Source organism: Ictalurus furcatus, chromosome 16 (genome assembly GCF_023375685.1).
Source record: "Ictalurus furcatus strain D&B chromosome 16, Billie_1.0, whole genome shotgun sequence".
Taxonomy (NCBI): domain Eukaryota; kingdom Metazoa; phylum Chordata; class Actinopteri; order Siluriformes; family Ictaluridae; genus Ictalurus; species Ictalurus furcatus.
Genome location: NC_071270.1, coordinates 10,628,961 through 10,644,318, shown reverse-complemented (window position 1 = coordinate 10,644,318; position 15,358 = coordinate 10,628,961). Strand labels below are relative to the sequence as shown.

The 15,358-nt window shown below is 35.3% G+C and overlaps 1 protein-coding gene across 1 annotated transcript in view; it reads left to right on the top strand.

Moving 5' to 3' along the window:
* The first annotated feature begins 539 nt into the window (after positions 1-539).
* rxfp2a (relaxin family peptide receptor 2a) overlaps positions 540-15,358 on the top strand; it is a 133,387-nt gene continuing 118,568 nt past the window's right edge. Inside the window, exon 1 of the mRNA XM_053644953.1 lies at positions 540-1,145. Coding sequence (XP_053500928.1) covers positions 1,064-1,145 — 82 coding nt within the window. The 5' untranslated portion in view covers positions 540-1,063. The remainder of the gene's footprint in view (positions 1,146-15,358) is intronic.

Genomic DNA, 15,358 nt, shown 5'->3' with positions numbered 1-15,358 from the left:
TTCATGTCTACTGTAACACTAAAAAAAAAAAAAAAATAATCATAATAATTCCCGATCCCTTCCCTTTGCTTCATGGATCCCTCAGGGTACCCAGACCCCACTTTGAGAACCACTGGTTTAGATGAAAGAAACACAATTAAATCTTATGTCAATTTTCTTTTCATGATTTATTTTTATTTATTACTGTAATTGGAACAGGTAATCATTGGATTATTAAATTATCCCATAATATCAGATCATTAAATTACAAAAATTTTCCAATTATTAGATTAGAAAAAAAAAAAAATAGTTGCAGCCCTATACCAGTATAATGGAGTCATAACGTAGCAGGAACACAGACTCTTGAGGCAAAGTTGTAGTTTTTGCACTGGAAGGGTTCTCTCTTGCTCAAGTGTGCATCCCTCTTGTCTTGGCCCTGATGAGATGCCTCGTGATGGATGAAGATTTTTGACTCATTTTGTGATCCTTTCCAGACCTTGGATGCACATGCTATTATTGATGCTCCAGGAGCTGTCAGTGTGCTGAGGTGCCCCATGTGCATCTCCATGAACTCCAGCTTCACTGGCTATACTCAGCCATAAAAGAAATCGTTTTCACCTGTCAAACAATGCCAAATGTGATGAAAACAAATTAACGATGTCAAAGAGAAATGATTTGTACTAAGATGTTTTCATAGACTTTGCTCAGGGTCTGGTCTCATGAAATTGAGACGGTATAGATTTTAAGTACGAGTGTAGAGCCAAACAGCACCAAAATACTTACGACTATCCAAACAGAAAACTAACAGACTGTCCTTTATTTCTCCAACCTTCTGAAACTCGTCAGTGACGGAACTAAATGAAGGCGGAGTCGCTAGCACAAAACGGCTCGCTGTGATTCATTTGAAGCCTCTGCGCGCCAGACCTAGTAGTCCTCACGTCGGATATGGAACTGATTTATTTTCTGATCAGTTCGTTCTAGCCGGAATTGAAACATGGGTAAACATCATTTTCTTACGTCATACCCGAGCATTGAATGAGAGAGTTGCAAGAGCGCGTGAGCAGAGTGAAAGAGGAAGAGAGCGATGAAGAGCTGTGTCAGACTCACTTTAAGGGACTGCGCCCTCCTTATTCTGCGGGTTCAGCTGAGCTTAATGGCACCTCAAGGTAAAAATGTACCTTTCGTCCGTTTTGTGTTTGTTATTGTATCTCGTTTGGAAGTAAACAGCAAAACAAGTGATCAATCAAATTAGGATGTGCATTCAGAGCTGGAGAAATAAATGGTGTGAGTTGTTGTTGTTGTTGTTGTTGTTTAATGTCTCCTTACTGTTTTTAAACTTATATTATGTAAATATATTATTTGTCTGGTAAGTGAACTCAAGAGTGTAGCATACACTATAAGAAACTAATTAACTGGCAACAACTGTCACGTAACTAACCGTAGAAGAAATTAGTGTATTTTTACGGCTTTTATTTACAGTAGAAACCATGTAACTACATTACATTTACATTTATGGCATTTGGCAGACGCCCTTGGCGGCTTACATTTATCTCTCTCTTTTTTTTTTTTACAATTTTTTTTTTTTACAATTTTTTTTTTTTTTTTTTTTTTACACAACTGAGCAGTTGAGGGTTAAGGGCCTTGCTCAAGGGCCCAACAGTCACAGCTTGGTAGTGCTGGGATTTGAACTCATGACCCTCTGATCAGTAATTTCCAAGTACTGCTTTTGTTTGTTTGTTTTTTGTTAAGGGTAATAGTGTTTAAACTGTAAAATAAAACAGTAATTTCCAAGTAGTGTATTTGTGGTTACAGTAGCAGTGTTTTAACTTTAAAATGTAGTAATTTGTGACCATAAAATAGAAACATTAATACTGAATTTAAGTTACAGTATCAGTAATGTAACTTAAATGAAACAGTTTACAGATTACCAGTATTCTGCTGTTAACATAAAGTTTTACTGCATTTTAAAATTCTTGACATATTTAAGCTTCAGCAATAACTACAGGAAGACAGCAAACAATACATTTAACTATTTATTCTTAACTGTTGAACAATAACAAGTATACACATTTTTCTTGTGCTTAACGGGTGAGCATACCATGGCTACCACACATACACTATGAAGTTTGTCTTCCATAACATGAACATCTATCTTCCATGTCTTCTAAACTGTGCATAACTGACAAGAAGCTGCCATCTCTACACATTTAAAATATTAGCAACCCTACATCAATGGATATTAACATCCAAAAACACGAGGATTGCATATTTAAAACCAGTGATGATGATAAATCAGCATTAATAAATGTAAGACTTTTTTTCTGCCAAGGAATTTTACAGATGCTCTGTAGTTGAAAAGGCACTGTTAGGCAAATACATTATCTCTATTCTGACATAAGATACAATTCAACCCCAATTCTGAAAAAGTTGGGACTGTATGGGAAAAAAAAACAACCCAAATAAATAAATTAAAAAAATACAAATAAAAATTTTAACATTCAATTAACCCTGTACTATATTGAAAACACATTATTAACACATTATTTGATGTTTTACTTTGTGAATTTAATTTATTTTTGAAAATATACATTCATTTCAAATCTGATGACTGCAACACACAAATAATTTGGGACAGTTGACTGTTTACCACTGCCTCACACCACCTTTTCTTTTAATAGCAATTAAGCGTTTCGACACTGAAGAAACCAGTTGGTTAAGTTTAGTAAATGGAATTTCCCTCATTCATTCATTACGCATTTCTTCAGCTGCGCCCGGGGCATTCGTTGCCTTATTTTGCACTTCATAATGCGCCACACGTCCTCAATCAGAGACAGGTCAGAACTGCAGGCAGGACATGTTAGCACCTGCACTTTCTGCTTACGCAACCATGCACTTGTAATCCGGGCAGAACGAGGTTTGGCAGCATATGTTGCTCCAAAATGTGCATTAATGGTTCCCTCACAGATGTGAAAGTTACCCATGCCATGGGCACTGACACACCCCATATCATGACAGACGCTTTTGGACCTGACGCTAATAGCAGCTTGGAACGTATTTTTCCTCTTTGGGCCAGAGAACACGACGGCTGTTTTGTCCAAAAACTATTTGAAATGTTGACTCGTTGGACCACAAAACACGATTCCACTGTACTACTGTCCATCTCAGATGAAACCGAGTCCAGAGAAGTCAGCGGTGCTTCTGGACAGTGTTGATGTATAGCTTCTGCTTTGCATAGTAAAGCCTTCACTTGCATCTGTGGATGCAGCGGCCAGGGCCATTGCTGGCCAAATGGGTGCCCTAAACAGAATTGTATCGTTGTGCCTTTTGAATTGTATTGTTGTAATTTTATGGTTTTATTGAACAACACTGTTAAAATACATTATGTAATATACACAATATAAAACAATCATCTTATGTTCATTATGTATTGCATCAGTTGCCTGCAGAGGGCGACAACGGCCTGGTGATTGCTTTTGTTACACTTTACAGCTCAAATCCTTGTTTAATACTGACCAAACATTTCATTCAAATGTCCACTTAATCTTTAATATTTGGCCACTTCTTTGCGATAGAAATACTGCAGTCACTTTCTGTAATTAATTTCTTGAACAACATGTGGACATCAAAACATGCAAACTCAGAGCGAGTAATCAGGCATGTTTAATTAATCTCACCCAGTAACTTCAATAGACAAAAATATAACATGTCACAGGTTTGTGAACATACCTGAAAGTGAGCACGGGATTCATCTTGGGCTTTTTTTTTATTGTTCTTTTCTGATGATCATTTGCAGTCAGCCGCAAACATGAGGTGGGGGTGGACCGGATGCCGTAAAATGCATTTTAAAAAATATTTATGTTCATGTATACATTTATATTTGCGTAAATTACGTTTATGTTAATATTAATAAAGAATGATAAGAATGAGCAACAGAGATGGTGCCCCCCTCGGAGATGGTGCCCGAACACTCGTACTCTGCGTATAGGGAGCGCCGGTAATCGCAGCGGTGAATGGTGTTGACTGACAGGTTTACCAAAGTATTCCCGAGCACATGTCAGGATATCCATTACAGACTCAGGACGGTTTTTAACACAGTGACGTCTGAGGGATCGGAGATCACACGCATTCAGAAATGGTCATCGGTCTTGCCCTTTACGCACCGAGATTTGACCGGATTCCTTCATTTTTTTAAATTATATTGTGCAATTATATAATGCCCAAAATCCTACCGATTTGTCTTTGGTGAATGTTGTTCTCAAAGTGTTGATTATTCACTGAGGCATCTGTTGGCAGATTGGCGAGCTTCGACCCATCTTTGCTCCTGAAGGACTAGGGCTTTTTTGGAAGCTCCTTATAAACGATGACTAGACGATTGCCTCACTTCATATCACCTTCTTATTTCAACTTGTCACATATGGAGGACCAAACCTGCATAAATTAAAAATAAATAAATAAATTGGGTGAAGTCAGCTAAAATGGGCCACTTTTTGGTAAATGATTTATAATACCATCGAATAAGCTATGCATGAGAACTAATTATATTTTTTTTATGAATTATCATGGGTCTCTTAAATATAATTTTCTTTTAAAAATGTGAAAAAGTACAATTGTTTTAAAATTATGAGAGTTAGAGTATCAGCAGGTACCCTCCTGAGCCAGGCACAACGTTCAGGCAAATTGGGCCAGCTGTTAAATTAAAATGGGCCAGTATAAAAAGAGAACAACACAGGTAATTTAGACTGAAATCATTTTAATTTTAACAGTAAATTGACACTATTGTGTTCAGTGTGCCATAGCAACAACACCGTAAATATATTTCATTTAATAGAAAATTGAATGAATATTTAATTGAAAAATGCATTTAAAAATAAACTGTTCATGTTGTATAGGTGTGTGTTTCTGTGTATTGGTGTCTTTGTGTCTTTGTGTGTGTGTGTATGCTTGTGTAAAATATTTGTCAAATATTTTGTTAAAGATTAGAACATCTTTGACAAAAAAAAAAAAAATTACACAAAATACATTAACATTTCCTGTAGCTACTGTAGGTCTTAACAGCGCACCAAGTCAGGCCAGTTATATCTTTTCCTGCATTCCGTTCAAATGCACTCTTTGCAGATGTAACCATCTTCATCACAGATGGCACTGTCTTCTCCACAGCTCTCGTGGTACCATGAGTTGCACTGACAACAACACACCCTAAACGTTCCCGCTGCATTGAATGCTGCAAAGACTGTTGTGCTCTCTCCTTTTCCCCCAGCAGTTACCTCTACACAGGGTTCACCTCCCCAACCACACTCATAGAGGAAAACTGGTCTTGGAGGCCAAATACACCGCAATTCCAAAGATGTGATGGAATATCTCTGATTGCAAGTTCCTCCAGCAGGTCTGCAAACTGTTGAAACCACTTTCCTACCACACCAGGGTTCAGCCCTGCTTCTCTTGCTGCCGAAAGGGCCTTTGGTGTCCTGATGCTGAGGTCTGGATTTTGTTTAAAACAATTTGAAATCAGTAATACCCAGCAGTGCCTTTTACTTCAGAGAAGCCTTTGATATTATTGGCCTTTGCATAATTAAATGAAATTCCCTGGACATCTCTTTTGGCAAGGGGAAGCCTCTTTTGGAGAGGAGCTTGATAAGATTGGCCAGTTCTTTCTCAGATTCCACTGGCAGGTACTGCGTCCTCCCAGATGCATAGCCAGAGCCAGCAACTTTGCCACTAATGTGCCTTTGCAAAGTGGTCTTTGGAATGTTCCAAGCCCTTGCTCAAAAGCGAACATTTAGTGTTTGCCCTCTCTCAACTATCTACTGGTATTCATTAATGGCACACCTCATTCTGTCCTTTCTCCACTGGTTGTATTGACATCTTCCTTTCCCTTTCTCTTCTCTCTTCTTCTCTCCCCTTTTCCTTTCTTTGCCTGTCCTCCTGCCATACTGTCTGCAACACAAAATATTAAAAAATTTTTTGTATGGATATATTTCTAAGCCTATGAACCTATTTTTCACCCTCAATTTCTGTGTAATGTCTGTGTAAGAGTGTGTGTGCGGCCCATTTTAGCTGAAAATTGTGGCCCATTTTAGCTAGCTGGTTAAGCTAAAATGGGCCACTACCTAAAATGACTTTTTTGTCCTCACAAAAATCAAAGTTTCTTTTTAAATTTAAACATTTTATTTGAAAGAGCCCATCAAAACATTGTTCACAAACTTTTTGCTTCATTAATAAGCTTACTTATAATTGCTTTATCACCCTTATTAGTGAGGAATGAAATTTACTATGCCATTCTCACTTACCATACAATTTCTCTGACATGCTTCACATAACACTCTGCACTGTCCACTTTAACCTTAGACCAATCAAAACTATTGTTGACATATAACAATTAAATAAAATAGTGTTGTAGCAACAATGTAAGATTGGCTGTAAAAACTTAAAGAGCTATGACACTCCAACCTTATCTGGCCCATTTTATCTGATTTCACCCTAAATGTAATAGTAGGAAAATAAATAAAGGAGTAAATGACTTAATAAAATAAATATAATTAATTTCTAATTAAATTTCATCCTAAATTTATTTTTTTTATGACTTTTTCCCTTCTTTTATTATTTTCTGTATTTATTTTTATAATATTGTTTTCCCCATTTATTTTTATATTGATTTATTCCTGCATGTACTATTTATTTCCATATTTATTTATTTATACATTTATTTATTTTTACTTTTCCGTGTGCAACATATAAATGAGGAGGTGGTCCTTGCATAGCTACAGTGCATCACTGAGAGCTCACATATAAGTGTCAGGTCTAACTTAGCGATAGAGTTCAGAGTTTTCAAAGAAAATGGCGGAAAGTAGCAATGTACTTACGTAGCAACGTAGCGAGTACGTCCCAATGACCATGGCCAGGAGTCTAATCATTTAATCTTTTCAATCACAACTCAATAATATATGAGCGGCTGCTTACCTGTCTCCCATGACAATTTGTCAGCCTCAACTCCTTTATTTCTAACATATCTCACTCCTTTGGTCAGGGTGGATATGTGATTCTCGAGCCATTCTTTATGGACAGCAAGCGAATTTGTTCACTTTGAAACCCTTATAGGACAGACTTTCATTCCCTGCCTTCAAATTAAAATGTTTTTAATGGAAATTGTATTGGTTTTGATGGAAGCAATTAAAACAATGCAATCATAATGATATTTGTTGTGGAATTTCTATTCGACCCATCATGTCAAAATGTACTCATAAGACACCTGTGCTTCAATTAACATCAAGCAACAATCAGCAACACATTTATAGCATTTATTCATCAGCATTTTGTCATTTCTTTTCTGAACATACTAAGCTAATACCATTAAGCTAAATCAATAAATGAAAAAAAAATAATGTTGAACAAAAAATTAACTCCATAAATATTATCAATTCATAAATAATTAAGCATATATATTAATAAATTAATGCAAGCAAAGAAGAAGAAGAAAAAAGCCTTATTCTTCAAACGGCAGAACTGTCCCATCATCACTGTCACCATGTTGTTGCTGCTGTGGAGCCTGTCTGTGGTCCTGCTGCTGAAAATGAAAAGTGTAGGCCTATTTTAGTTTTACAGAAATTAACTACACATTAGAGTAGATACTATGCTTGCAATTTTTTTTTAAGGAGCAAGTGTGCTACTAATTACAAAAACCTAAGAGCAAAATAAAAATTTTAAGAGTACAGTTGAAGTTTATTTTTAAAAATATTTTTATAGCAACCGCACTAATGGCAAAATGCACACCAGGAAAGTTAACTGAATTAGTAATGTAATGTGGTTAACAGGTTGAGGTAAATTCGTTACCGTTAGCTTGGCCAGCTAAGGCATGATGGAGATCACAAAAAAGTTTTCAAACTCTGTGACAACTGTTTTCTTTTTTAAACATTCAACAAATTAACAATTTATTGTATTGTTAAACAAGTCCTGTTTAACCAAGGTTTAATACTTAAAAAGAGATTTTTTTCTGAGCTTGTTCGCACCAGTCATACCTCTTGTGCACTGCTTGTCACCTACTATGTAGTAGGGTAGTGCGCAATTTCGGCCGCAGCCCCTTTTTTATGACGGGCCAACGTACAAATCATCCGAGAAGAATCATTGTGAGGGGGAGGGCACGCTAATGTTTTTATTTAAAGATTATGAGGACATACCTTTTTAAATATGTATATAAATCATTTATAATAAACACTAGAACATTCCATAAAAAAATAAGACGTTGATTTTGGTGACTATAATCATGTCGCTCGCTTAAAAAAAGGGCTGGAACGGTATTTGGCAGGTCGTTGTGACGAATATGGTCTGTTCTATTTAAATTTAGACTTTTATTAGTGGACCACAGGACCATTTATTTTGAAAGGACAGCCTAACTAAGAAAATAAAAAATGAACAGATTATGGCTGTAGAGTGAAATTAATCCAAGAATAAATTCAATTTAAACAAAACAAAAACAAGTTATCATTCTGGATTGTTTCTCTTGCTTGTTATTGCAAGGATGATAGTATATTTTCTATTACAATGGAACAAATAGTCATTATACAGTGCCCTCCACTAATATTGACACCCTTGGTAAATATGAGGAAAGAAGGCTGTGAAAAATTGTCTTTATTTTTAACTTTTTGATCTTTTGTTAAAAAGATTCACAAAAATACTCTGCTCTCATGGAATTCAAACAATTTGCAGACAAAATTTTTTGGCCACTCGAACCATCCTCTTCACAGTGTGTTGAGACAATATAGGCGCACGTCCAATTCCAGGTTGATTCATAACATTTCCAGTTGACTGGAACTTCTTAATTATTGCCCTGATGGTGGAATTGGCATTTTCAATGCTTGTGCTATATTCTTACAGCCACTTCCAACTTTGTGAAGCTCAACAACCTTTTGCACATCACAGCTACATTCCTTGGTCTTACCCATTGTTATGAATGACTAAGGGAATTTGGCCTATGTGTTACCTCATATTTATAATCCTGTGAAACAGGAAGTCATGGTTGAACATTTTCCTGTTCCTAGTCACCCAGGTGTATTTAAAAAATTAAAAATATCAATGGGAATATACTTCAAATATATTTTTCTCATATTCATAGGGGTGCCAATAATTGTCACACACCTATATTTAACAAAGTTTATTTTTATAAACCTGTGTTTTGTTTGCAATAGTTTGATATCCATGAGAGCAGAGTATTTTTCTGAATTTTTTTAAAACAAAATATCAAAAGTTTAAACAATAAAGACAATTTTTCACAGCCTTCTTTTATCATATTTACCAAGGGTGCCTATATTAGTGGAGGGCACTGTTTGTCTATACAATTTGTCAAAATCAAAAGTACTAACTTTGCATTCTTTAGCCAGTTTACATATTTCATGATACCATGTGATATCATGATACCAAAAAAGTCAAAGGACATGCATGAAAACAAAAAGTCCAGTACAGAGGACATAAGTCAATGGGCGGGGTCTCAAGAGGATAAAGTAATTTCACGTTGACGAAAATAGACTGACTGATGGCGTCATCAGAACGTACGGTTTTTAACCGCGGTCAGGCCAGCCTCCACTTTGAAAAGCACGGTCAGTCTGGCCGCCAGGTTATTTTGTGGTTCAAGCATATACTGGCCATTACGGTAATTCTGTTTGAGAACTAATCCGAAAACACATGATCTTCCTGTGGACGCGATTACACATTCATATATTCAGTCAGTCTGTCTGTCAAATTTATCTATCAATCTATCTATCTATCTATCTTTCTATCTATCTATCTATCTATCGTTCTACCTGTCTATACAGTTTTGTCTATGAATTCAGATTGTTATTCAGATTTATATTAAAAGGAAACTACCAAACTACTTGTTTCCACAGACTAGATTAATCTCACTTCAGAATAATATTACATTTTCTCGTTTATTGTACTGGATTATTGTTTCTTTCACCCAATTTGTCACAGCACGGCCAGATCTATAGGCTTTGTCATTGAACACATGGTACAATTATTGGCTTCGTCGATCACTAAAAATAAGCATAACAAAAATAAATTGGTAACAGCAACATAAGCTGTTTATTGTTAAATGCAGTGTAGGCCAAAGTAACACCTTCAGCCCCTGTCCTTGTTTACGTGAACAAGCTTACAATACCAACATTACGTACTGCAAAGGCTGCAATCGTTCCAGTGACATTGACGTGACAATAAAAATGTGTGTAAGTCATCAAATACAGTCCATTAACATTCCCTTCATTGTTGTGATCCCCTTCAGGTCACTCTATATATGTGTGTTTGCTGTTTATATCTCATTGCTGATCTCATACTTCCATCCCTTCAGGCCTCTGCACAGTCATCTGGAACATGTCGTTATTATTTCCCTGAGTTGTTTACTTCAGAGTTGTGTTACCATGTGTTACTAGTGATTGGTATTCCTTGTCTGCTCTGTATATGTCATTTATATTTGTAAAATAATTTGTTACTGTCTGCTTATGATTGGCTGTGCTGTATTAGAAGCCATTGCAAAATACTCTATAAACACACACCTGTAACCTAATTACATCAGTATTTCTGTGCTGCTGTCTGTTGTGTGTTTTTGCATCTTTGTGTTGCCTGGCAATCATTCCACTAAACATTGCTGAAGAATGACATTATTATTTGTTATCAAAAAATAATAAAATTTTCATTGCCATCTTGTTTATTTTATTAAATCTTTCCAGCTATATATAGTAACCATTTTATAAAAGCAATAAGCTGCCCTGTATCATGGCTAAAAATGCCCATTTGTTGTAGTAAAATCACTGGAAACCATAGCTTCACAGCCCTTACTACTTTCTATGACCCCCCTTTTTTTAAACTATATTTGTATGTTTTATCTTGCTTTCACCTAGACTGTGTACAGGCTTTTACATTTTTGGCTTAGTAAAGCCTGGGTAGATGAAAATGTATTACGTAATTGTTAAGATTCTTTTTTCCCTAACATTTTTGTTTGTTTGTTTCTTGATTAATTTCCTCAGTTTCTGTAAGACATTAAACTGTTGATTCCATAAGTGGTATGAACTCTCTCTTCACTGCACTGTTGCTTATTATATGTACTGTATGCTTATTATAACCGTCTGTTTTCCTCTGAAGCTTCAGTAAATATTCTTTTTTTCAATTTGTAACATCCGTGAAGTTTTATTCAACAAAATATTTTTTCTACAACTGTTTTACCTTACACTTGACTACTGTCTTTTGTATTTGAATTCTGACTTGAGTCAGATTTGCAAAGCGACATTTTAGTTAGTATTCCTCCACACCACAGACAAGCACTTCCTTTACAAACCTGATGCTTGCAGTATCTGAAGAGCCATCATTTTTTGTTCATGGGCCATGTCCTTTTTGGATGTTCCAAAATGTGCAACTGGAACAGCTGGTAAGGACTTCATTACTGCTCTTGCCATCTAAACAAACATAAATATTCAAAACATCATGTGTACTGTATCAGACTCTGGGCAGCAGTCCCAACTACAATATCCAAATATTTCTTATTCACTCATTTAGTACCTTACAGTTTTGAAAACGATTTAAACACAAACATTGACTTAATTTGCAGAAGACAAAAGTGAGCTAGTTATTACATTACTTCATGTATCATGATGACAATGAACCCACAGCTACTGCCATCCTGCTGTATTTGATGTGTCAGAATGTATAGACAAAACAGTGTATATATGAGAATTGGAGGGCTTTTATTTTGTAATCCAACATCAGATAGTCCTGAAATGGTGTGAGTGACACTGTGAGAAGGTGTACTATCATTCTGATGTGAAATTGGTCTGTGGAATCGAGGAGTTTTCCTCCTTTATGGTTGTCTAAATGTATAGACATAACAACACATATACAAGTTTTTGAGGGTTCTTATTTTGTCATTCAACATCAGACAGTCCAGAATTTTTACTTATTTATTTATTTTATTTAACAATCTCAATTTACAATCTCAAGTAGGGAACAATAATATGCATATGAAAATATACACAAGTAACATATGATTACATCTCTGGTCATATACTGTATATATCATTTTGTGTTTATCTATCATATATGCTTAAACAGGTTCATGTGTATAAAAGAAACAATAGCATATTCAATTTAATAAACGAGAAAGTGTAATATTATTCTGAGCTGAATTTAAACTAGTTTGTGGAAACAAGTAGTTTGGTAGTTTCTTTTTAATATAAATCTGAATATCAATCTGAATTCATAGACAAATATAGATAGATAGATAGATAGATAGATAGATAGATTGATTGATTGATTTGACAGACAGACTGACTGAATAAATGAATGTGAAATCGCGTTTGCTGGAAGATCACTTGTTTTCAGATTAGTTCTCAGACGGAATTACCGTAATGCCCCAGTATATACCCGAATCACTAAATAACGTGGCGGCTAGATTGACCGTGCTTTTCAAAGTGGAGGCTGGCCTGACCGTGATTGTTTTTGCTGGGTAGTGGCTTATTACGCTTGGACAGTCAAATAAATACACACACGTCATATCAAAATGCAGGTCTGGCTGAGTAAGCTTGCAAACACAGTCAGTTATGTCCTAAGTGAATGTAAACAGTTGGGGGAAAAATTGGAGGTGTGTCAATATATTAGATCTGTGTATTAGGTCTTAATGTGACAGCAGTCTAATAAACCTGCTGCTGTCTGTGTAATTAATGTTAATCAATCAACAAGTGAGAGAAAATCACTCACTCCTTGGACTGAATAACTTCAGTCAATTTAATAAGAATCAGTGTGTGTCATAAAGTCTAATTTATTTTAGATTTAATTTCCATAGTATTTCTTACTTGAATACTACGGAGAGACCTACCTGAGAAAAGTATTGTTATTGTGAAATAAGATTGTAGTCATATCGCCCACCCCTAAACATTTGCATTTGGTGATTCCAGTCTTGAATTTCATGTAAATGTGAAATGTTCTTCTTAATGTAGTAAATATCATAAACCCTGCTGATAGTGATTTTTTTAAGCACACCTATTATGGTTTTAAAACATGCCTAATTTTGTTTTAAAGGTCTCATACAATAGATTTACATGCATCCAAGGTCAAAAAACACTTTAATGTGCTCATAATTTAAATTGCAGCATTACCTTTTTTCACCAGTGTCACAAACGACTCGTTCAATGATCCATTTTAAAGGATTCATTCTAATCTCCTCCTTTCAGAGAGCATACTCTGCTCTGATTGGTCAAATGACCCAGTCTGTTGTCATTGGTCTACTGCTGTCAGCGTGTTTCAAATGGAAACGCCCACTACCATAATGAGTTCCAGCTCCATCTGTTTGCGAGCAGCCAATGAAGACCAGAGGCGGGCTTTTTGTTACAAACCTATGTCAGTTAGTACAGGAAGTAAATCTGGAATTATTGACTACTCGTTTCAGCTGTTCAGAATCGGTTCCTTCTTTTGGGAGTCAATAACTCTGTTTGTTGTGCACTTTGATTTTTGAAACTTTGCAGATATTTTACATGCACAAACAGATCTATAACACACTACATGAAAGGTAATATTTGAAAAACCATAATAGGTGCACTTTAATTTTAGGAATTAAAATGAAAAAAGTTACAAGAATAGATCTATGTTCAGAAATGAGATTGTTGTCATTTATAGAGAGATTAAAAGCAGTAATAAAGCATGAAGCTTGTTGTTATGACATGCTACTAAAAGCAACTCTACTCTGTACTCTCTCTCTCTCTCAGCCTATATACCGTGGGGGAGAGGCATAAAATAATTGAAATGTCAACTCGAACTGGAGGACACAATATAGTGTGAGACAATAACAGAACAGGTTCATTTGTATTTTCATACACTTGTAATATAATAAAAGTTCTACATATACCTCTATATCCCTTTTTTCTTTGAAACCATTTTGTGATAGGAAACTAGTTGAGCTGATAAGGACATGAAATAAAAATATTAATAATAAAAAACTTAAATATAAACCACCGTCCAAACAAGAGAATGACCCTGAATAACTAGGCATGTACAGTTCTAATTGTGACATATTAGTTCATTAAACTTGATTCGTTAGCTATTACACAGAGACTCTGAAAACAGGGCGAAAGCTAGCAGGTTCAACTAACTAACGATTGAGCAATAAAACCTCTGAAAACAATACATTCTATACCTTAAAGTATATTTAAATTAAATAAGTATTGTATTTAATTGCAAATTATCTAACAAATAATGTGAAATGTACCTTATGCTGATGGAAAGTGGGTAATAACACTATAAACTAACACATGCAATGATAAAGCACAGGAAAACGTCATGCACAATGAGAGTGCATTTGGAAAGTACATTGCTACTTGCCACCATTTTCTTTGAAAACTCTGATGAACGCATAAATAAATAAAAGAATAAATAAATAATAGTTAATAATAATAAAAATAAATAAAAGAATAAATACAGAAAATAATAAATGAATGAAAAAAGTAACACAAAATTAGGACTAAATTTAATTAAAAATGAATTTTATACATCACTCTCCTCTAATGATATCCTACCACACAATATAGTGTTATTGTAGACTGTGGTGAAAATTTGTCTGTAGCCATGCCGATAGTTAGAATTTTAATTGTCTAGGATCTGAACATTGATCTCTGAGATTTCTACCTCTACACCAATACAATAAAGGTGAACGGAATTTAATTTGTGCTGCTAGTGCCATAAACATTTTTTAATTTCTCACTGTCAACAATTAGGATAAGGGCTATTTCTTCAGTGGAAAGTAGTTCCAATGATAATTGTCTCAGGTGTGTTCTGGCTGGATTATCCAAAGTAGCAGGGACACAGTGAAAGTAGATTTAAGAGATATTATTGAGACTAATATCTCAAACTTGGATAAATAAAAACCTATCTTCATGGATAAATACCACTAGAGGGAACTCTTTAAGGGCCACGTTATTATCAGAACCTCACCTCCAGCTAGTTAGTTTGCCAGTCAAACTTGGTGAAGTCCCTGATGAAGGAAATGACACGTGGGTTCATATATGATATTTTCTGCTTTACATTTCTTCCACTTTTCTGGCTTGTGTGGACCTTGCCACTGCTCTTGCTGGAGTCAGGATTAATCCTGTTAAGGAACCTTACAGAAATGATAATGGAAGTTATTATTTAGAATCACCTGGCTGTTTGACATTTTCCCCAATTTTTGTAGTTTTAATAGTTAGAATGTTATATGACCCTACTAATGTGGACATGTTAACCTAACTGGTTTTAAATGCTTAAGGAGAAAGCCCTCATAATCAAAAAAATGCAACCTACATGCAAGTTTGGTGATTTCACTGGATCAATGCCACAAGCAAACTTTTAAAGAAGAAATGCAGGTAAAGTAAATGTG